The sequence below is a fragment of the Ailuropoda melanoleuca genome, chromosome 9, assembly GCF_002007445.2.
Source record: "Ailuropoda melanoleuca isolate Jingjing chromosome 9, ASM200744v2, whole genome shotgun sequence".
Classification (NCBI taxonomy): Eukaryota; Metazoa; Chordata; class Mammalia; order Carnivora; family Ursidae; genus Ailuropoda; species Ailuropoda melanoleuca.
In genome coordinates, this window is record NC_048226.1 from 84,717,628 (window position 1) to 84,741,589 (window position 23,962).

Sequence of the window (23,962 nt, forward strand, 5' to 3'; positions counted from 1 at the left end):
CCCATAACGCCGGGATCATGCCCTGAGCCGAAGGCAGACGCTTAACCGCTGTGCCACCCAGGTGCCCCAAGAAAATAAATCTTAAAAGTTCTTATCACAGGAAAAAAAAAAGTTGTAACTATGTGAGTTAATAGGGTGTTAACTGTGGGGCGCCTGGGTGGCACAGCGGTTGGGCGTCTGCCTTCGGCTCGGGGCGTGATCCCGGCGTTATGGGATCGAGCCCCACGTCGGGCTCCTCTGCTGTGAGCCTGCTTCTTCCTCTCCCACTCCCCCTGCTTGTGTTCCCTCTCTCGCTGGCTGTCTCTATCTCTGTCAAATAAATAAATAAAATCTTTAAAAAAAAAATAGGGTGTTAACTGGACTTATTGTGGTGATCATTTGCCAAAAAAAAAAAATATATATATGTATGTATATATATATAGACCATTATGCTGTAGCCTGACACTAATATAATTTTATATGTCAATTATATCTCAATAAAAAGAAAGAGAATGTGTATTAAAAGAAGTGGTCAGTATCATTGTTAAATATTATAGTACAATGTGCTTTCTATATCCAAATTCATACACCCAGAAGTGGTTATGGGGAGGAGGGAAGGAATTGTCTGATAGGGAATTAAAAGGGCTCAGTCCTCAACCATGTACCTCTTCTCTTACCTCCTGTTCATCTGAGAGGTTCTTTTCTTGATTGATATTCCATCTTCTTCTTTTGGGGGAAGCATAAATTCATGTTCCCTTTTATGCACTTTCTGAAAGCAGAAGTCATCATCCCAGCCACCTGTCATCTCAACGAGAAGCACTTCATTGCCTTTAACAGAGAGGGGGTCTATTAGGGCCAAGTTACCTGGTGGGTCATCGAGGTCTTACCCCATGCTGCCTTTTCTTTCTCTGCTGCACCCTTGTACCAGGACTGGCCTCTGACCTCCGAATGCTGCCAGCAAAGGGAATCGAAGGCTGGCGCTTTGCCAGGTTAGGGGCCTGGCCTTGGCCTCTCACGTTTCTTTGTGATACCCAAGTTCATGATCTCTGTCTGACTGGGTTAGGAGGCTCCCTGGCTCCCCATTCGCTGGCTTCTCTGGATGGCCATGGCAGTCCCCTCTCTAGTTCTTAGTGAGCACAGGATGGATGGAGAAGTTCATTACAGTGGTCCTCCTTTTCCCTTTCTGTGATGTCAGTTACCCAGGTCAACCGCAACCTGGGAGCAGGTGATCCTCCTTCCAACATAGCATCAGAAGGTCAGTGGTAGCCGAGGGCTCTGTCATAGCGCCTGCGTCATTCACCTCACCTTGTCTCATCCCAGAGGCATGTTATCATCTCACAGCATCACAAGAAGGGTGAGTCCAGGACAGTAAGATATTGTGTGAGAGAGAGACCACTTCATATAACGTTTATTACAGCATACTGTTATAATTGTTCTATTTTATTATTAGTGAATGGTGTTAATCTCTTACTGTGACTCATTTCTACATTAAACTTGATCATAGATATGTACGCATAGGAAAAAACATAGTATCTATAGGGCTCAGTACTATTTGAGGCTTCAGGCACCCACTGGGGGTCTTGGAATGTATCCCCTACGGATAAGGAGGGACTACACTATTGGCAGGTTTTTGGCACCCGGCAAGTTGGGGATTGGCTGCTGTCTTTGCCATCTTGGTGGGCAACAACAGTGAGCTGATAAGAACAGATGTCATAGGAGGACAACTCACCACTGCCTTCTGGAGATTTTGAGCCTGTTCTTCTGCTCACAGAGACAGCAGAGCATGGGAGGAGCCATGTCGCAGTGGCTGATGGGCACTGGCACTCAGTGCCTGAGTTTGAATCCTGATTCTGCTACCCATGAGGGCTGAGACCCTGGACAAAGCTATTTAACTTTTCTAAACCTCTGGTTTCTCACTCATAAAATAGGCACAGTGAGGAACCTAGCTAAATAGTTTTTGTGGTGAGTAAATGAGATAATATATTTGGAGCACCTAGCATAGCGCCTAGCACATGCCGAGTACGCCTAACATTTCTCTAGCATCACTCCTTGGGGCAAAAGGCCGTGAGTGTGTCCATGCAGTCCAGGGTATTGATCAGGAAATAAGTAAAGCTTCCAAGAGTGGGATGTGTGCGGTATGTCGTGGGGGGTTAGCTCTTGAAATATGGCTATCAGACCGCTAGAGTCAAGTCTCTCTCTTAACCTTGCCCTGTTGAATACATAATCAGGATTCAAAAGAAAGAAGGGTGAGCACTAGAAAACTTTTTCTTGACAAAAATGTCAACCCACTCCTGTGCCATTTCTTCTTTCCATGGCTCTGTAAGTCAGGCTTAGGGTTAATCATGGCTGCTCACGTTTTCTGTCTCTGTTTGGCTGGAATATACACTGTGAGGCAGGGATCTTCGCCATGCTTGTTCGTGGACTGTCACATATGAGGCATTCAGTAAATATTCGCTACGTGAATGAAAAATGGCCAGAAGGGCTTACACCTTGATCTTGTGTCTTTCTTACAGTGTTGAAGAGACCTGTAACTTCTGAGGAACTCCTGACTCCCGGGGCTCCGTACGCAAGGAAGACATTCACGGTAAGCTCATCATTTGGGTATCTCTCATGCTTGTTTTCTGTACCGTGTCAACATGTCAGTGTATCAGTGTGTAGCTTAGGGATAGAATTGAAAACCTTCTAATTTTCCTTTTGTTTTTGACATTATTCTAATAGTAGATTTTCTTGACCCTTGGGCATTAAAATGCGTTAGGACTTGACATGATTTATGATTAATACAGTATTTTAAACTCCTTTTGATGTGCCCTTAAGAAAAGATTTCCATTACATATGTAGTCTGATATAATTACAGACTTTAAGGCAAATGGCAGTGCAAATAATGCCAATAATTCCTTCTGTGTTATAGTTAATCCCCAAAATCATTTAAGACATTAGAGGAGTCTTCAGGGGAGAAAAGAAAACTGTGGGATCATCTGATCTACCATAAGGAATGGTGCTTTTGACAGTGCTGAGCCTGTCTGGAGTTACACAAGCACTGGATTTTGGAGCACTGCTTACCTGAGAGCACCTCCTGCCCACCTGCCCCTCCGTGGAAGTCTTCCAGCCTTTCTCCTAGAACTACTGGCCCCACTGGCTTTCTTTACACAGAATCCAAGTGCTCTGCTTGACAGCACCTCACCCATTCTCCATCCCCCACCTCTTTCTCTCAGCCTTTGCACAAAACCACATCGATGTGCTCTTGAAAGCACTTCTCTTCCTTCAATCTTCTAACTTTTGGGGGTGCCTGGGTGGTTCAGTTGGTTAAGTGTCTGCCTTCAGCTCAGCTCTTGATCCCGGGGGCCTGGAATGAAGCTCTGCATTGGGCTTCCTACCCAGCAGGGAGTCTGCTTCTCCCTTCTCCTTTCCCTCTCCCTCTGCCTCTCCCCCTGCTCACTCTCTCTCCCAAATAAATAAATAAAATCTTTTAAAAAAATCTTCTGACTTTTTTTTTATTGCCTCAGGGACAAAAAAAAAATCTTTGCACACCCATTCAGGCTGCAAATATTTGTCAAGGACTGCTTCACATCTGGGCACTGAGGAGTTAAAATAAGATGGGCCCAGTCCTAGCCAGTCAATATGAAAAAGCACTGGAAATATATCTGTATCAGGGGAAAAGGTAAACTGTACTTTTGGAAGTGAAATTAGGTATAAGGAACTAGTAATACCCGCAAAACCTAAAGTCAATGAAGGACCTAAACATCATTTTGAGAATGTTTACAAAAATTGCATTTGCTTTCCTGCCTTTCCTCAGTCTCAAGCATTCAAGAAACAGTTGATTGTATTTGTAAGTATTTCTTTTTGGTTTTAAATGTAAATGCCAGCATTGCTAGTAATTGTGAATGTGTGTCTTCTGCATTTCAGTTGGGGTACACACTGAAGACATGTCAGAGAGCTGCCCAGGGAATGTAACTGCCAGTTCTAATGACTCTATAGGGAAAGGCACCCTCCAGTTTCAAACCACTTTTGGAACAGCACCTACTCATAATTGTGAACTTTATGTACTCATTCACTTACTTTTCTTAGTAGAAAAAACTGTGTTTCAGGAAAACCAAAACTCTTCATATTTTCCACCATTAGTAATTTAAATTTTTCCTTTGGACTTCAAGGATGTAGCAAGGTCACCAAAAAAGTATCATTTAGATCCAGGGGAAAAGTATAAACTTGGAACAGAAATTGGGTCTGGAGAGAAATTTCAACCATGTTTTCGCGATCTTCTAAATTTTCCACTTGAGTCTGATATTAAATTACATAGCGGCCTAAGAAAGAGGCAATCTGCCAGTTATGCACTGGGTAGCACCCTCACAGAAGAAGCTTCTTTCTGCCAAACAGGTATCTCTTGACCCCCTTTTCTGCAGTGATACGCCTGTATTTGGGGTAGAAGCAAAGTGTTTTGTTCTCCTGGCAAGGTTCAGATGGCACAGAGAAGAGATATGTGATGGCACGCACTTAATCCTGGGCTGGTTTTCTTTCTCTTGGAAGGACAGGCAAATTGCCAGAGACTGTCTGCTGATTGCTAATTGTGGTTTCCTCTCCAGATTGTCGGTGACGCCGTTGGTTGGGGCTTTGTGGTGCGAGGAAGTAAGCCGTGCCACATCCAGGCCGTGGACCCCAGTGGCCCGGCAGCAGCGGCGGGAATGAAGGTACCTCCAACCGAGCCATGTCTGAATACCTGTAGCCCTGTGTCACTGTTTGCTGCCATCTGTGTTTTCTCACCCTGAGTGTTTTGGTCCCGTTTTGGTCAAGTTTCCTTTTCCCTTTTTTTTTTTTTAAATTTTTTATTATGTTATGTTAGTCACCAGCCTTTTCCCTTTCTGAAGGTTAAGTGAAGCCAAGAGTGTGTGTTGTGGTGACCAGGAGGAAAAGGTTTCCTAACACTCTGATGGGGTCTCATTGGTCTCCAGCCCTCCCTTGGTTTTTCTCATCCCTCCCCTCAACCAGTACTGAGTTTGAACATAAAATGGTTGCTTTTTTGCTCAAGTCTTGTTTTTTAAAAGATTTTATTTATTTATTTGACCCAGAGAGAGAGCACAAGCAGGGGGACCGGTAGGCAAAGAGAGAGGGAGAAGCAGGCTCCCTGCTAAGCAAGGAGCCCACTGGGGGGCACGATCCCAGCATCTTGAGAACATGACCTGAGCCAAAGGCAGCTGCTTAACTGACTGAGCCACCCAGGCGCCCACTTTTTTGCTCAAGTCTTCTATGATAACTCTACAGCTTTGGTTCTATACGAAGTATATTCCGGGGGAATTTATGCAGCCAGTGGGGCATACTTAGACCACGTGAGACAGCAAGCAGTGAGCAAAAGAAAACAGAAGTCATAGGATTTGGAAGAGAAGATCTGGATTCCCATTTTGGTTCTGCTAATTTCTAGCTCTTTGACTTTGAACGAGTCCTGTAACTATCTCAGAGCCCGTTTCATCCTCTCTCAAGTAATAATATTTCCTTCTGTTTTATGGATTAAGTATGTGGAAACACTTTATAATGTGCAAAGAATGACACCAACATCAAACAAGTTGATGAAAATTACTTTTAGAAATTTTTTGGTACTAAGGTAAAGCATATAGGGGAAGAAAATATAGAAAATACAGACCAGCAGAAAAAAAATATATAATTGCCTGTAATCTTTCAAAACTCAAAGATAACCATTATTAACGTTAACTTTAAGCAGCTTTATTGGGGTATGACTGACATACAATAAAGCATAGTCCTGTTCACATTTTGATTTATATTCTTCCAGATTTCTTATATTATGTATACACTAGACACACACACATATATATATATATATATGTATGTAAGTATATATGTGTATATATATTTATACATTGGTTTTTTTTAAGCTTTTTGAATTGAAGTATAATTAACATACAATGTTATGTTAGTTCCAGGTGGACAACATACTGATTTGACAATTCTATAGCTTACTCAGTGCTCACCAGGGTAAGGGTAGTCACCGTCTGTCACATTGTTTTTATTTATACAGAAATACCACATAAGAGGGTGTTGAGAGCATTGGTTTACTGCTTCAAAACACCTTTAGCTGGGGCACCTGGGTGTCTAGGTCAGTTAAGCGTCCAACTCTTGGTTTCGGATCAAGTCATGATCTTGTTGTGGGATCAAGCCCCACATCAGGCTCTGTGCTCAGTGCGGAGACTGCTTCAGATTCTCTCTCCCTCTCCCTCACTCTCTCTCAAATAAATAAAATCTTAAAAAAAAAAAAAAACCCACCTTTACCTAACCCAGTTTTGTTCTGTCATCTGTAAAACATTTCACAGAGGACACTTATGTCTTGGTTATCTGGGCCCCTGGGAGAGTGCAGAGGCCTTGAAAGCTACAGATCATTCCTCTGCTCATTTCTTCAACACTCTCATCCTCTCTCATTGGCTCTTTTCCTGGACCAGGAAGCCAGGAAAGCAGTAGGCATTGACTTGGATCTTCACAGCTCTGATTTCCAGCACTTACCCTCTGACGCTGATGTACCCCTGGAAAAGAAAGGTGGGCAGCAGACACCAGCTCAGGGGTGCGCAGAGCACAGAGTGCAGCCGGTCTGGGTAACCGGTGCTGTAGGATTATGGGTTGAGTCTGCAGCCTGATTTGAACACCTCATTCATGCAGGGAGGCATGGGCTCACCAGGTCCTGTGCTCTGGACAGGTTGCAGAAGTCTTGTTGGCCAGGTTCTTCTGTGTGACAGGCCCTTCCTACCTCCTCGGTCTGCAGTGGGCAGAGCCCCAAAGAAACTTGGAGCAGGAAAGTTGGCCGGGAGCATAAAGGGCGAGCATTTGTATCTGTGCCGAGGCTGAATTTGTCATCTTCTAATGGAACTCTTGGCTGGGGCAAGAGTTTTGTATTTTATTTCCACAGTAAAGCACCTAGTATAAATTATTTTTGGCACAATGCTTCAGTGCTGAGCGTGCACTCACTCGTATGGGGCTTTGACTTAAAGCGTATTTGCTTTGGGGAAAGCAATGGATTTACACTTGTTGTGGTTGGCCATGTAATTGATTTTAGTCTGTCTTTATTGATTAACATGAAAAACTGTTGTAGGCATTGTCAGTCGATCAGTTAATTAACTCCTTAGTGTATAAACCCTGGTAAGTGGGTAACCTGATATATTTTTTCAATTTCATAAGCTACTACTTCATATGGTTTATATTCTCAGTTTCTCAAGGGGTGTGCAGTGGTTTTGTATGTTTTAGAGCAGTACAGAATTTATTAGAGCAGCATTTCCAAAGTTGTATTATACAGCTCTCTGGTCCAACAAAATATCCTGACTGAGGCTCTGTGATCAAAACTCTTTTTTAAATTAATTATTTATTTATTTATTTAAAGAGAGAGAGAGTGCGCTTGTGTGTCCGTGAGCCATGGGGAGCAGGGCAGAGGGAGAGAGAGAGAGAGAATCTTAAGCAGGCTCCATGCCCAGCACAGAGGCTCCATTTCAACAAGCCTGAGATCATGCATGAGCTGAGCTGAAATCAAAAGCTGAATGCTTAACGGACCGGGCCACCCAGGAGCCCCTGTAATCAAAACTATTTCAAACTGCTGAGCACTTTAGTGCCCTTTTGGAAATTCACAAAGCACATTAGCATATTAAAAATTCTGATAAGTCCAGCAGGCAAAAAACCTGTTTAAATTGTCTAACACAACATTTTATCATTTAATAGAAACACTCAAATGAAATCTTATGATGGTTAAGATATAGCATTAAGACTGTTCAAAAAGGGGCACCTGGATGCCTCAGTCAGTTAAGCCTCCAACCCTTGATTTCGGCTCAGGTCCTGAGATTGAGCCCCACGGCAGGCTCTGTCTTCCCCTCTCTCCCTGCTCTCTCTGCCTCTCTTAAAAAAACAAACAAACAAAAAACTGTTTGAAGAAGCAGCTTTTGGTCAAACTCTGTATCGGGATGAATATATAGAGATATATTTTGCCCTTCCATATAATTTAACTGCGTATATCATTTAAATGATATACTTAGCACGTTATTTTCTCGCAGAAAACCCTGAATTGTTTCCTGTTTTACCGTATTTACTTGCCCTGGAATGACTCCACTTACATAAAAATCCATTTGTATAATCCAATCCTAGAGGCTTGTTTCCAGTGACCTGTCACATTGCAGTTGCCCTTTGGCCTTGTCCAGGAAAACTGCAGGGCAGTGTGCCTGGTTGTCCGGTGCTGGGGGAGGGTGGGGGCAGGGACACCACCCTGTGGGAGCTTACACGCTGACCTGCAATGATTGACCTGCTTGGTCCGGGTGGTAGAAATGATCCAAAATTCTGGCCTGAAGCCTCCTTTAGCACCTCTGACTGGCAGGAGCTGAGCTAGGAGGGTATAAAGTGCCTCACTTTGTCTTCAGTGTCACTGTCTCTGTGGAACACCAGGCTCACCCCTCAAGTCACGGTCCTGGTTTTCCCCTGCTTTCTGATGTGGACAAAGCCTTGTACCTGAGCCTTTCTGACTGTGGCTGCTGAATTTCACTGCTTTACTTGCCAAAACAGACATCATTTTGTAGCTAAGTTTCTCGTGTACCATTTCTCTCTCTCATTTCACCTTTATGTGGGGATGGGAAAGTTTTAAGATGTGGGCCACCAGCATGTGGACAGGACAGGCCCCAGACTGAAGAAACTAAGGCCCATTTTCCGCTGTTAACACTTCTAGACCTTCCCAGACCCAAAGGAGAGCTCCTTGCCTGGTTTAAATGGCATCCTTAGTCCATCATGAGAGGAGACCTTCATATTTGTATTAAAATTTACTTCTGTAGAATGTCTGGAAGAATTTCAGAGAACATGTGTTCGTCGGGAGAGTGATAAGGTCTACCCCAATTCTAGCTTGGCGTTGAGACATCTGAGGCCTTTATGCCATGGCCACCTAGCCCCATGGCCCCACAGCTCTCATGCCTGCCTCCCTGCACAGCTGACTGAGGCAGGTGGGGCTGGATCAGGCGACGGGATTGCAGGGTGGGATTCCTGAGAGGCAGGGCCAGGAGCGTGTAAAGATGTAGACCAGGGGGGGTTCCAGCCTGACCTCAGTTGTAAATGCAATTGAGTTTTAGATGTTTTGGTCAATCATTAGACCTTTATGTGATCTCAAGCTTGTTTGTGAAGTTTGTCTTTAGTCTGTTCCTCCCCTTCCCTTCTGATTACTTGCTCTGCATGCAGTAGGAAAATGTTTGTTCCCAGAGACCTAAAAGGAAACGGATGTTACAAGAGGCCCCAAACTATAACCTTATTTTTAGTTTTGTCTGAATCAAGACTCTCATAAAAAAAGAGAACAATTAGTTGTATCTTTTCTAAGAAGTTTGCTGTTTTGTCTCATACGACTCCTCTCCTTGCTCCCATTCCTACAAAACGGCAGCTGCAGAGTCATTAAAATCCTTATTTGATCTAGCATCTTTGAATTAGGAGCTGTTTTGGTTTTTTTTAAATGGTTCTTTTGCTTAAAAAATGAAACCTGTAAACCTCTGACTTAGAGGGCCTTTCACCGGGCATTACAACTCTAGAATGGAGCCCGAAATATGGGAATCCTCAAAAGCTTAGTCAACCATTCAGCATTCAGTGCATTGTCAACTAGAAGAGGTTGTTTGCTACATTTTCTCTTTGGGAACTCTTCACTCGTCCTTTAGGAATTCCATAGCAGTAGACTATGGTTTGTTTCAAGGCAAAAGAGGGGGAAGGAGGAAAGAAGAGGGGGAGGGAGGAAAGAAGAGAAGGAACTCTAATTGATTATCTTCTGTGTGTCTCACCCTACATCATGCTAGGCCATTTCTGTACATAAGGCCATTTATTTTATTTTATATTTTAAGATTTTATTTATTTATTCAACAGAGATAGAGACAGCTAGCGAGAGAGGGAACACTAGCAGGGGGAGTGGGAGAGGAAGAAGCAGGCTCATAGCGGAGGAGCCTGATGTGGGGCTCAATCCCATAACACCGGGATCACGCCCTGAGCCGAAGGCAGACGCTTAACCGCTGTGCCACCCAGGTGCCCCCATAAGGCCATTTAATACCAGGATCTGAATACTGAAATCCTGGGGAAAGAAACTGTTCCAGGAGGAATAATTCTATTCCTTACCTCTTTTCTTCTACTTTGAAAAGAAATAAAGTTTATTCCGCAAGACTTCAGGCGACCATCTAATGACCATCACATCACAACCTTGAATGACATCCTTTTTTTTTTTTAAAGATTTTATTTATTTATTTGACATCACAACCTTGAATGACATCCTTTTTTTTTTTTTTTAAAGATTTTATTTATTTATTTGACAGAGATAGAGACAGCCAGCGAGAGAGGGAACACAAGCAGGGGGAGTGGGAGAGGAAGAAGCAGGCTCATAGCGGAGGAGCCTGATGTGGGGCTAGATCCCATAACGCCGGGATCACGCCCTGAGCCGAAGGCAGATGCTTAACGGCTGTGCCACCCAGGCGCCCCTCCCTTTTTTTTTTTTTTTAAATCACATCAGGTTGAAACCCATTTCCGGACTACATTGTCTATCATAACTTGTTTTTACACGATCCTCTAGTAGCTGTCCTCCACTCTAGACAGGGCAGAAATGTTACATTTCACAAATATGTCATGCTTGTATCTATGTCTGCCCTTAAATACAACTAATCAAGTGACTTGGGCACTTAAAATCCTCTAATGGCTTCCGATTACAATGAGAATAAGGGCCAGACGCCTTCCTGTGGATTACAGTGTCCGTGATCTGGACCCTGCTGAGAATAACATTATTTCCTACTCTGTTTTGCTTCTATAAGGCTTCATTGGCCTTGAGTCTATCCCTCCCAAATACCAAAGTTTTTCTGCCTAAGGCTGGATGACTGGCTCTACTATTGTCATTCAAGTCTCAGATTAAAGATAGTTTTTCCTAGGAGGCTACTTTAAATACTCCCTATCTTCCTCCAGTTACTCTTTAGCATTATTGCCCTGTCTCAGGTTTTCAGGACATAGTATTTATCAGAATCTGATAATAGTACTTATATGTTTACTATCTATCTGTCTCCAGTAGCTCCATAAATGTGGACCTTGTCTGTCTTTACTGTATTCCCAGTACTTAGCACAATTCGTGGCATTTAGTAAGTGCTGGAAACAATTTTGTCAATGATCTAATGAATCTGTGATTCCATAGAAACGCTGAGGAATTCACCCATTGAGCACCTGCATTGTGTCCCCACACATATCATATGCATTCTCTCTTTTATTGTTCTTACAACTTTTTGAAGGTGGGAGGGAAGTGTTCTTCCACCTTTGTGAATGAGGAAACTGAGACCCAGTTAATCTCTTTCCCAAAGTCACCCAGTCTGTAAATGTCAGAACTAGATTCAAACCTGGTCTCTCTGCCCCAAAGCCCTAAATGCTTCCTACTGCCTGATTTCATAAAATGCAAACCCACGAGGCAGAGTCCAATAGATGATATATCCCAACAAACCTTGAATTCCTACAAATTGCTCATGAATGCATGACCTTTGATGTCTCTTGTGAGAAGAATTTGTATTTAATTCAAAATGAATTGTTAGGGCAGGCACATGTTCACCTGTGTTGGCTTGAAGATCAAATAAATAATTTTTATTCTTGGCACCGACCTCTCCCTTGGGTCAGTGCTAGATCTTACAGGGTCACCCAAGTGAGAGATGCAAAATATTCACTTGTGTTAGTTTAATCACATACTTGTTAGGGTAAACCATTCAGCCTTCACACTGTGAAGAAGTTTGAGCCATATTTACAAATAAGGAACAAGAGATATCCTTGCTTTTTTCTGGAAAGTTTCTTTTTCTCTGGTGGGATTAATTAAATCCTGTGAGAAGCAGTATGCAAGTTTTCATGCAAGCCGTGCCAACACTCCCAACACTCTGGAGGGATTTCAAGACTCCTGGCTTCTTCTCTTGTTTCCTGCTGTGATGAATTGATGGATGTGGACTTATGGGGCCTCTTTTCTCTTTGTTTGTTTCTTCGCATGTTTATATAGGAACAGAACTATCTGAGTCAGAGTAAGGCAGGCATGGTCATTGTGTTCTTTTTTTACGCTTTTCAAAAATTTCTATTTCTTATATGGAGGAAAAAAAGTAAAAATCCTGCTTTTTGGACTTTCTTCCTCATAGCAACAAACCTGTTTATCTCATGGACTTTTCCTTCTGAACCAAGAGAGTCCATGTTGGGCAAACCATCTGAAGTTCCTAATTAATTTAGCCAAGATGGTTTGGGCATTCAAGTAGCAAGTTGTGGGATAATGGACAACAAAGATGAAAAAAAGACATTCTGTTAACTGTATTAAAGGTAGTTCTTTTCCAGTTGAGTTCGGGAAACTCGTGTGGGAATAAAAGGTGATGTCTTCTGTACCATATTATGCCTCTGCCCTGTTGTCGCTTTGTTGACAGGTGGCGGTAGGGTTAGTGTCCCTTTGCTCATCATTAGGCATGGCTAGGGTGGTGTGAGAAATGACCACTTTGGGGGGCCCTGCCTGCACAAGAGGCCACTTCTTAGGGCTCAGCTCAGACCCCTTAGCTGCTCTGTGCCCTTCCTTAGCAGGGAGTGGTCTTCATGTCCAGCTCTGACAGCCGTCCAGAAGACAGGGCAACTCTGCACAGTTCTTTGTTCAGTCAGTATTAACCACCTACCATGCACCACACACTATGTCAGGCCCTCACGGGATTTTCCATCTAGAAAAAAGAGACATTAATCAAGTAATTCCACTTTTAAATATATAATTATAAACAGATGAGAGCTATGAAGAAAAGGACTGGAGTTTCTAATTTTTGTAAGAGGGTGGGAAGAATGACAGGGAACTCTTCCCCTAGGAAAAATGCTTGAGCTGAGATCTAAAGAATGGATAGAAGTCAACTGAGCCTGAGTGTGTCTGTGCACTTTGTATATGTGTGTGTGCATTCTACACACACGTGTGTTCACGTGTGTAGATACACACACACACACACACACACACACACACACACACAAAGGGTTTATTCCATATAGAAGAAACCCAGAAAAGAGCCGTGGTTCCTTGGAAGACAAGAATGGAAGCCATGACTGGACTGCAATGTGAAGAGAATTTTGGAAGGAGGTGTAGCAATGAGTTAGGGCAGAGTGTTTCTTAGCTTATTTGTTATTATCTTTCTCTTAAGGAGCCCGTATTTTCCCCTAATCATCCCTCCCATGAATTTTGGATAACACAGATACACTGTATTCCTGTTTATAGACTCTGTGTGTGTGTGTGTGTGTGTGTGTGTGTGTGTGTGTGTGTATGCTTTATACATAAAAGGAGGAAGATTTTTTCACACTCCCCTTTGGGGGCTAAGTCACCCCTAATGAGAATGTGTGAGTTAGGGAAGGAAGCTCAAGAGCTTTATAAAAATTTGTGTTAAATTGAATCATAATGGTCATACAACCGAATATACAGTTTTTAAGTGTATAGTTTGATAAACTTTGTCAAATGTACACACCTGTGTAACTACCTTCAGAACACAAAACATTTCCAGCACTCCAGAAAGTTCCTTCATGCCTCTTTCCAGTCAATCCCCTCCCACCAGAGGCAACCAGTGTTATGATTTCTGTCACCAGAAATTAGTTTGGGTTTTTAGAGTCAGACAGAAGCCTGGCTGCATGCCTCATGTCTCTGCAATATTTGGCAAATTATTTCATTTCTCTGGGCCTTTTCCTTGTCTTGTAAAGGAGGAAAGATGAGGAGTCTTCCTCACAGGGTTGGTGAGGGAAGCATGCTGTCCCTCCCTCTTCCCCACAGTATGAATATGCGGGCATCTCTAAGAGGCGTCCAGCAGGATCAGGCTTCTAGCATAAGCCTGAAGATTACTTCAGGCCTGGAAATGCTTCTGGTTCCCTGAGCTCTGGCCTTGCCAGTCTGCGTTGCCCTTTGCCTTGTGATCCATGAAACCTGCCTGCTCCTCTCATTTCCCAGATGTTTCTGCCCCTGTGCCGCCATACTGAGGACACAGGTCCTTTCCCACTGGCTTCATCCAGTGACCCTGTTACAAGCACCTCTAGTTCCCCCACTCTTAGAATCTCCCAGAACTATATCTGACTGATCTTGGCTAGTCATTCTCCTTCCTTTCATCTGGCCCATCTCCCTCATTCTTTACCTTGTGGCCCATCCCATGTTTCCAAGGGCTTAAGTTTCCCGTTTGTGCCTGGCGCTGGGTCGTATGACGAAGAGCCAGACTTAGATATCAGACAGTAGGTGTTTGAGTCCCACCTTCACCACTTCTATAGGACCCAGGGTAATGACTCAAACTCTAATCTAAGCCTCAAGTTTATCACCTTTACAATGACACTTATAATAGTCACTCACAAGTCAAAGGAAATGAAATGTGTCCTAGCACAGTAGCTGGCCATAATAAACACTCCATAAATGTTTGTAGGTGTTGGTTATTACATTGCTTGTTCCAGTTATTGTGTTATTCTCAGTCTGCTTGCTCATTTTGGCTTAAATAAGTTTATATTTACAAACATGCAGCGCAGAGTAGCAAAACAGTAGCTGAAGTGGGGTATCGTGGGGAGCATGGGCTATGTGATCCTATGTCCCTGCCATGTTGCAGCATGCCGTTGCAATTTGCTTACTTTCTTAGAAATGCCCAGCCTCCATTTCTCATCACTTCATGGCACAAGTGTGAGGGCAGATAAGAAAATGTGCATGAAGTATCAAGGCCAGAGCTGCGGAGTAGCCCTTCGGTGAGGATCATCTCCTATTTCACCAGATACAAGGTGCATTGATCATAGGATGCAACCCGATTTCAGAGTTGTGCATTTTAGAGTCAGCAGTTACTGGTGGTACGTCAAGTCCCAGCCCCACCGATTCCTATACTCCTAGCAGTGGGTTTGTTTTTGCTTGCTGCTAAACTATTGTTTAACACTGAGTTGAAAATAAATGCTTTTATTCACATCTGTTGAAAAAGTCATCTTTTACAAAAGCAAAGACATGTCAAGTTTTAGAAATACCTTGATATAATCCCGAGCCATTCCTACACTGATCTACTGTGGGCTCTAATACTGGCTTGCTTTTTTTTTTTTTTTAAGATTTTTTTTTAATTTTTATTTATTTGACAGAGATAGAGACAGCCAGCGAGAGAGGAAACACAAGCAGGGGGAGTGGGAGAGGAAGAAGCAGGCTCATAGCAGAAGAGCCTGATGTGGGGCTCGATCCCATAACNTCCCATAACGCCGGGATCACGCCCTGAGCCGAAGGCAGATGCTTAACCGCTGTGCCACTCAGGCGCCCCAATACTGGCTTTCTTTGTGCTGGATCCATGAAGACAGAAGGAAGGGCAGGTACTGAGAAGTAAAAACCTTGAGGCACCTTGGACCGCAGTAGATTAGGTGGTCACCCTATTTTCTGCATCACACCTGAATAGTTATGTAAGGCCAAATCCTGTCAAACTTCTGAAGGATTCCTCAATAGCAGATAACCCTAAGACTGCCTCCAGGTGTAAAGTCAGCAACCACCGCCCCCCCTATACCTAGAAGAAATTGAAAACTACCCCAACCAAGGCTGGAAGTCTCTTTCCAGAGCCATGTCCTGAATTTATCAATGACAAATCCAAAAATCTGGAAAAGTAAAGATAAATATAATACTGTCTTTACTGTCTCCACTGGTGTGTGACTTACAGAAGATTCCACAGTTGGGGGCTGTAGATCAGTGACAACTAGGTTCCTTTATAAGTGACATTAAAATCCTTCCACACAGTGGCTAAGACTAATATTTCTTTGTCATGTAAAGCTGGAAAGAAGTCAATCCAAGGCTGAGATGTGTCTCTGTGGTCTCTGATTCCTATTTTGTATTTTCACTTTGGTCAGTTTCCATTGCCAAGGTCACTTGAAGGTCTAGGATGGCTGCTGGAACTCAAACTATGAGGTTTGCATTCTGGCCATCCATAAAGGAAGAAGGAAGGAGAAGGGCACTAGTACTCCCTGGAAGCTGCATACACTACTTCTGTTTACATCCCATTAGTCAGAATATAACCACACATGGCCACACTTAGATACAAGGAAATGTTGTTTATTCTGAGTGACAATTATGGGTTGAATTACGTCCCCCCCCAAAAAGATACACTGAAGTTCCTAGTCCCCAGTACCTGAGAATGTGACCTTAAGGAAACATTGTCTTGACAGAGGTAATCAAGTTAAGATGAAGTCATTAGGTTGGGTGCTAGTTTATGATTGGTGTCCTTATAAAAAGGAGAAATTTGGAGATAGGGACTGATATGCACAGAAGAAAAGCAGGCTGAAGACACACATGGAGAAGATGTCCATGGGACTGGATGATGCATATATAAGCCAGTGAATGCCAATGATTGTCAGCAACCACCAGAAGCTAGAAGATGCAAGGAAGGATTTCCCCTGGAGCCATCAGAGAGAACGTGGCTTTGCTGATACCTTAATTTCATACTTCTAGACTCCAGAACTACGAGACAATGAATTTCTGTTGTTTTAAGCCGTCCCGTTCTTGGTATTTGCTATGGTAGCTCTAAGAAATTAATGCAGATGCCATGTGTCCAGAAAAAAATGGAGGTTCTATTAATAAAGAGGGAGAAGACAATGGATACTGGGTGACAATTCATATTTTCTCTTGCTGACCATAAAAGCTGTACAAACATCCTTCAGGCTCCTCCGCTATGAGCCTGTTTCTTCCTCTCCCACTCCCCCTGCTTGTGTTCCCTCTCTGGCTGTCTCTATCTCTGTCAAATAAATAAATAAAATCTTTAAAAAAAAATTTATTGAGCACCTACTGCATACGGTGCCCTGTGGGGATCCAGTGAGGTCCCTGCCCTCATGGAGTTTTCAGTCTAGTGACAAGGGAGATATTAATTACTCACACAAATATTTAATTATAAACTGTGATGTGTATGTTTGGTAGGAATATTACTGGATGCAAGACTTGGAGCCTCAGACACAAATTTTTGTAGGTTTGCACATTTCATTCATTTTCAGAAGTCCATGATGAACCCTATAAAGTCATGTGCTGAGTCTGCCAGTTTGCCTTTAGAGTCAGAGTCTCTTAATTCCACCCACTACTTTTCTTCTGCCAGATGAAATCAAATGTTGTTGGTATTACAGTTACAGCTTATGGTTCTCAAGGGAGAGACTGTGAGAGAAGGTAAAATGATGGAGAACAAAATGGGAAAACATCCATTTGGCAGAGGGTCGTTATCACGGAAGCAGGAATTATGGATGTTGAGTTGATTGAATGCTCTGTTTTATACATTCCTCTTCCTCCTCCAGTCTCTTCCATCTTAGTAAATATCATGATCATCCACCCACCTGCTTGGGTCGGAAACCTAGAAGTCATGCTTGTTTTTCTCTTCTTCCTCCAATACAAGACATTTCTAAAATGTAGCTCGAATGCACCTGTTTGTCTTCATTTCCCCAACTCCAAGCCCCTGTCATCTCTCACCAGGACTACTGTGGCCCTAATTGCTCTCTTTACATGTGTTTTTGCAGCCATCTAGCAACTAAAGGAAATCTGGTTCTGCCACTCTCTTGTTTGACATCCTTCACGGCATCCACGTTGCTTTTAGCATGAAATCTACAAGCCTTACTGTGGCCTACGCAGTCCCACATGATCTGACCCCCACCTGTCTTTCAAATCTTACCTCCTGGCCACTCTCCTCCGTGCTCCCCTCCGTTATTGCCTTTTGGTTCTTCAAATCAGTGATTGTTTTCTCTCCACGGGCCTTTTGCGTTTGCCGTTCCTTCCTCCTAGGATTCTCTTCTCGTGGCTTGTCACGGGACACTCCTTATCTTTTACACCTCACCTTACATGTCTCCTCCTCTTTAGTGAGGATGGAAAGTCTTCATAACATTTTCACACCCATATCTCATTGGCTGGACTTGTGTTGTGTGGTCATTTCTGGGCGTGCGGAGGATTTGAGTATTTCATTCTCCAGTTTCTTTAGGGCAAGAGAAAGAGAGGTTGGGCTGAGGTAGGGTGGATGAAGCCTGCAGTATCTAACCAAGCCCCTCATTTTTCTCTTTTCTCCCTCCCTACTTATTTTCTTCACGGATAGGTATTTGTCTCATTCTAACCCTCCTCTAGGATACGTGCTCTATGAACACGGGGATAGCATCTAATTCTTCTTCTACTACCTTCCCAATAAGTATTTGTTGAGTCAATAAATTAATTTCTGTGGCCAGGGATGGTGGAAACTCTGATCTAGACACTATCTCTGCTTTACTAGGATAAAAAGGCTTGTGAGAATGGCAGGTAGCCAGTGGGATTTCATTCTAGCACTTGCCACACCACATGACCCTTAACAGGTGCTCAAAAATTTTTTTAGAAACCTTAGTCAGTTGGATTCCATTTATTCAAGTCTTACTATTTCTGAGATATTAAATAAATCCTTGGAGGTTGATTTCCAAAGCCCTGTCATTATATTCTTAGGTAGATGGACAAATAAAATATTTACTACAGACTAACAGGGACAAGATAATTCATCTGAAAATCCCTAGCATCTTGCCTGGTACAAATCAGGTACTCATTTTTATTTTATTTATTTATTTATTTATTTATTTGTAAAGATTTTATTCATTTATTCAACAGAGATAGAGACAGCCAGCGAGAGAGGGAACACAAGCAGGGGGAGTGGGAGAGGAAGAAGCAGGCTCATAGCGGAGGAGCCTGATGTGGGGCTCGATCCCATCACGCCGGGATCACGCCCTGAGCCGAAGGCAGATGCTTAACCGCTGTGCCACCCAGGCGCCCCTCATTTTTATTTTTTAAAAGGATTTGAGCATGTCAGGTGATGTCTAGACAATACATTTTTTCAGTCAGCTACAAAGGCAGACAGCAGTGAACATATTTGCATAAGAAGATAGAGTTTCCATTTGGAGGCTCATGTCCCACCCTTTTAGCAGATTTATGAGAACAAGTGGAAGCAGTCCTCAGAGAAATTGAAGTAGTTCTTGTTGAGTGTCGTTACATGCTGGCACCGTGCCAGGTGCATTATCTCTGTTCTTTCATTTACAATCGCCTCTGTCCTGGAACAAAGTATTATCTCCATTTTTACAACTGGAGGAAAAATGAGGTTTTTAGGGGTTAAGAATTTTGCCTAAGGTTAAGACTTCTATGTGCATTCAGATATGCCTGGATCTAGATCATATTCTCTGGGGTCATTTTTGTTTGAGTGTGGAACTGGTTATATCAAGAGAAGATAGAAGCCAGAAAGACCCTTAACAGCCCAAGGGTTTAGATGACCCTGGGACAGAAGCGTAATACTGCATTTGGGGCCCCTCTGCATTGGCTCTTATCGCATAGCTGCGTCCTGCAGTACCATGATACTGACAGATGGCGTTCTTGGAAAATAAGAAATCCAAATCACTAAAATGCTTAAAAGGGAAAGGGCTAAGTGTTGGGAACTAGAAAAAATAAAGCCTTCTCCCTGAACTTTCTGTATCCCAAGGATCTGAGCAGATCAAATCTATTGATCTTTAAGGTGTTAGTATGATACCCAGCATTTGAGCTGGGCTTCTGAATGAATATGTTCTGTTGACCGGAAGCCCAGAAGCATGAACCCTGGTGTCTCATGACAGTAAGTATGGATCTCGATGATGTGATCATAGATAGCCTTAAGCAAAGTCTGTACCAAACCTCATCAGACACCTTGTTCCACTCAGGGCTTTAGTATCTGGTTTTTCCTTCTTCTGTGTTTTGTCTGACACTCGTTCAAGTGCTTATTCTGGCTGAGTCCCATATTTTAGAGTCATTTCTGTCTGCCCTAGGATGTTATTTCTTGCCCCATCTATCCTCCAGCCCCCATGCAAATTCATATTCCTTCCACCAGTCCCACGGTGGAAGCAGAGGGCAGGATCTGCCGAACCTCTGGGCTGGCAGAGACCTGAGGATGCTCTGGCCCCAGGACCTCTCTAGGCCTGTGCAGGTCGTATGGGACTTGATATCATCTTCAAACTAGTTTGTCTTCTGGGAGGTGACAAAAGCCATTGTAATTATGTGATTAATAATTGTTGATTCACCTTTTCTTCTTGGCTCTTATGCAGGATTTTCATTGAGTATCTTTCTAGATGAAATGTGTTTAAAATTCAACATTGTAGAAATGTCTGTTAAATTTCCAACAGTCATGGTGATAATATTTTCTCTATCAATAATCAGAAACTTAAAGCTAGAAAGATTCTGCTGATTCTTAACATTATCTTGGGGTCATATGCCTCTTTGAGAGTTCAGTGACAGCTATGGACCCCCTTCTCAGAAAAAAAAAGAAAAGGTGTATGTGTGTGTAAGAGAGAGAGAGAGAGAGAGAAAGAGGGACAAAGAGAGAGAGACATTTGCACACAGTTTAGTGTTATTCATGGATTGTCCAAACCTTATTCATGGACCCCAGGATAAGAATCTCCCATTCTAACCTTCCCATGTTATAAGTAAGGAAAGTAAGGCCCACCTAAATGAAGTGACTCACCCACGGTTAAGTGAGAAAACCCGAACTAGGGTCTGGTCATGCTGGTAAGTACGTGTGATGGCCCTACTTCGATGCTTGGCCCACGGACACCCAATTTAGACTATTTCCATCCCTCCTGCACCCCACCCCTATCCTTGTAGTCATTTTAGTAACTAATATGATTTGGGCTATTTGAGTTTTTATTATGGTCAACTATTTTTAATAATAATTATTATAATAATAGTGCCTTTCTTTTGTAACACATGTGCTGGAGACTCACATTTCTCATTGTATTCTCACAACTCCCCGAAATAGAAGTGAGTACGTACTATAAGCTCCATTTTGCATGTAAGAAAATCAAGACCCAACCAAGTTGTTCAGGGCCAAGTGAGAAGTGAACTGTAGCTCTTCATGTGCCATGAATTCCCATTTGGGGGAACTGGGTTTGCAGATAATCCTCTTGTTTAGAACAAGCATAAGCAAGAGCATTAAGCTCCTTGAATTAAGGCCCAGACCAGTGTTTCTCGAGCCTCCCTGTGCATCAGAATCACCTGGGAAACTCCTCAAACATATCCAAGGGTATGGACGCGTTGGTCTGGGGTGAGGGCCAGATAAGGGCGCTGTTTGGAAACTCCCAGATGGCTTAAATGTGTAGCAGCCAAAAGTGAGAACTATCATCTGGAATCCACGAAAGATGGATATAATACTGCAGAATCCCATCATGTGGCTGGACAAGGGGCTGCCCGGATTTTCATGCCTGAAATTCAAAGGCAAGACAGCGTTCCAGAGTTTATTTTTGAAATGCACTGCGAAGGCCTTTGGAGGGTGTACTTGGGGTCGTGAGGGATTGCCTTGCGGTGTATCAGTGACAAGCACATTTGGAAATGCATTAGCTCCACTTTGATATCAGAATTTGCCCAAAGCGAAGCAAGCCAAGAAGCAGCCCGTAAACCTCAATTAACACCGTTTGCAAGGCCTTATTCCTCATGCTGACTTCTTGGCTGCTGTCAAGGATGACAGTGGTACCGTGTGTGGGTCAAGAAACCCAGCTTCCCCCAACCGCTGGCGTAAAACACAGCTCTTGTTGCATGTCCCGTACCTCGGGATGGAGTTTCAGGATGGGGTGTCAGCCCCATTTGATGGGGACGATGCCAGTTAACAGCTGTGGCCTTGTACCCTGGGAAAATCGCACTGGGTCTTGTTCTTTTCAAGCAGCAGAGGCTTTTTAGAAGAAAAGGAAAAGAGATTGCATACCCTCCCAAGGAAAGTTTAAGGCTTGTGGAGGTCAGTTGCTTTTCAATTCAAATATACGTTGGGTCTTTCGTTTTAAAAGATGGATGTTTCTCTGCTGAGGAAATGTTGACCTTTTCCCTCTCTCTTCATACCTAGATGTGTATGGCCACCCAGATTTGGCAGAAGTTTGTGCTAACTGATGAAAAGTTCATGAAGGAAGGTGTTACCTGGGGCTCTCTTGCTGGGCTGGGGAAAGCCAGAGATCTGTACAGGGAGGGCCCACAGAGCCCCTCGGCACCTCAAAGGAAAAAGCTGCCTTTATCATGGCTACGTGTGACCAGCTGTGTTACCACAGTGGGACCATGGTACCCTAACTGAGCTGTGTTCCAGGCAGGGTAGCCACCTGCATGTACCCACAGCTGGGGTTGACGAGGTCCAGTTCCACTTCACAGAGCCAGAGTAATCAGGAGCAGGCACACACCATATCTTGGTAGGCCCAGCGGTGGCATGACTGTCTTCTGCCTTAGCTAGATCAGAGGAAGCAGAGTACCAAGGGGTCCCCATGTCTCTCTACACCGGAATCCTGGGCTACAGGCCTATGCATGGAACACAACTTAAGTTTCTCACACTCTGTGGAGAGTCTGAAGTCATTCTTGTCAGGAGCTTCTGATCTTGTGTGGATAGGATATATACAGAGAAATAGCTAAAAAAAAAAAAAAAAAATTTTCCATATTTATTTCCTTAGCACACCCCTTAGTTTTTTATGGTTCCCAAACCTGTATTTCTGGTTGGTTGACCCGAAGTTTCATTTCTAAAGGTTGTGGAATGGGACTGTAAGGGAAGCTGGTGAAGAACTCTCTGGACGGCCATGACCTCATTGGCAGGTGGGAGGCTTGGCACCACGGTTGGTCAGAAGGCCATCAGTCAGGGAGAAGAATGGACAGGCTGGAACTCCTCCACAGCCTTTCACTGTATTTAACCATGGCAGCCACGAGTGATGTTCGCTGCCTTACTTCTGTTTCCCAGATATTATGCAAATTTCTCCTTGTGGCCACTTAAACCTGACGTACACTGGAAAGGGAATCTGGGAAATGTAGTTCTGGCTTGGCCAAGTTGACTACACAGAGCTCCACCTCTTGTTTGTTATATTCATGCTCTTCCTAAAATCAGGCCCACTAAATATTTACCTCAGTACAAGTATGAGGAAGGGGTGGGGACATTGAATATGAGAGCCATCCAGTAAAGGAGGGGTGGGGTGGGGAGGACGCCCTCAAGGAACTGTACCCAGTACCTGCTACTGTACGTGGGATTGTATTATATGCATCTAGAGTGAGGGTGCTTCTACCATTGTCTCTGTAAGCAAAAACTATCTCTTTTTTCCCTCTGGCTCCTTGGGGTAAGGGCCCAAGACAGATGAACTATTTAAAATAGGAGTCCCATGTTTGGTTTTTTTCTCTCTGAGCTTAAAAAACAAACAAACAAACAAACACCTCCTTCTAGCAAACTCGAGTTTTGTACACAGCATGACTCATTCCAGGTACTTCATGAAAGACGGAAGCAACATGACCAACCTGACTGTGGCCATCTGGGCCACTTTCCTGGATCATTTCTGAATGACCAGAATGGAGGTCCATTTTCCAGGGTTAACCTATAAATTAATCACTTTCTTGCATAAAGACTTAGCAAGGGTGTTTAGACCTGGCTCAGAATCCAGTGGTTTAGCATTTGAGTAAACATGCACAGGTGTAGGAGCTGGTCTAAGAGGGTAGACCACTTAATGTAGTGTCATGTCTGGTATGTTCTTTAGGAATAACAAGAAGAAGGAACCCATTTTCATTGGGCGTCATGCTGAGCACAGTGACAGTTGCTCAACATGGATCATCTCTCTAATCTTTGTCACAACCCTATAACCTGGATATTAGTTCTGTTTTATAGTTGAGACTGACAGAGATTGAGTCATAGCCTCTGGTTGTGCAAGTACATGGCAGAGCCAGAAGCCAAACTAGCCCAGGTCTGTCTGGTTCCAGAACTCTTGGTCTTTCCATTATATCATGGTGCCCTTCAAATGTGTGGCAATTATTTTACATTTCTGGTCCTCAGTTTCTCCACCTGGCTAATCTCGGCAAAGTCTGTTACCAACTCTGCCAGGAATTAGGTGTTTCTATAGGAATGGAGATATTGGACAGAACCGCAATCTTCAAATCCATACGGTTCTCTGGGACTGGTGTGCAAGGCTGCTAACGATGTTATGATCCAGCACATAACGTGCACGCCACGCCTACTGTTTATTGGTAGACTGTGGGAGGCGGGGGTGGGTGGAGTTTACT

General features: G+C 43.4%; 1 protein-coding gene across 2 annotated transcripts in view; it reads left to right on the plus strand.

The window, feature by feature from the left end:
• Positions 1–23,962, plus strand: part of DEPTOR (DEP domain containing MTOR interacting protein) — a 137,282-nt gene that overhangs the window by 98,859 nt on the left and 14,461 nt on the right. Inside the window, exons 7-8 of one of the 2 annotated variants that reach the window (XM_019806265.2) lie at positions 2,493–2,563; positions 2,888–3,324. In XM_019806265.2, the coding sequence (XP_019661824.1) occupies positions 2,493–2,563; positions 2,888–2,908 (92 nt within the window). In that variant the 3' untranslated portion in view covers positions 2,909–3,324. Of the gene's footprint in view, positions 1–2,492; positions 2,564–2,887; positions 3,325–4,556; positions 4,662–23,962 lie in introns of those variants that run through there. The other variant, XM_002925531.4, reaches the window with a different exon arrangement.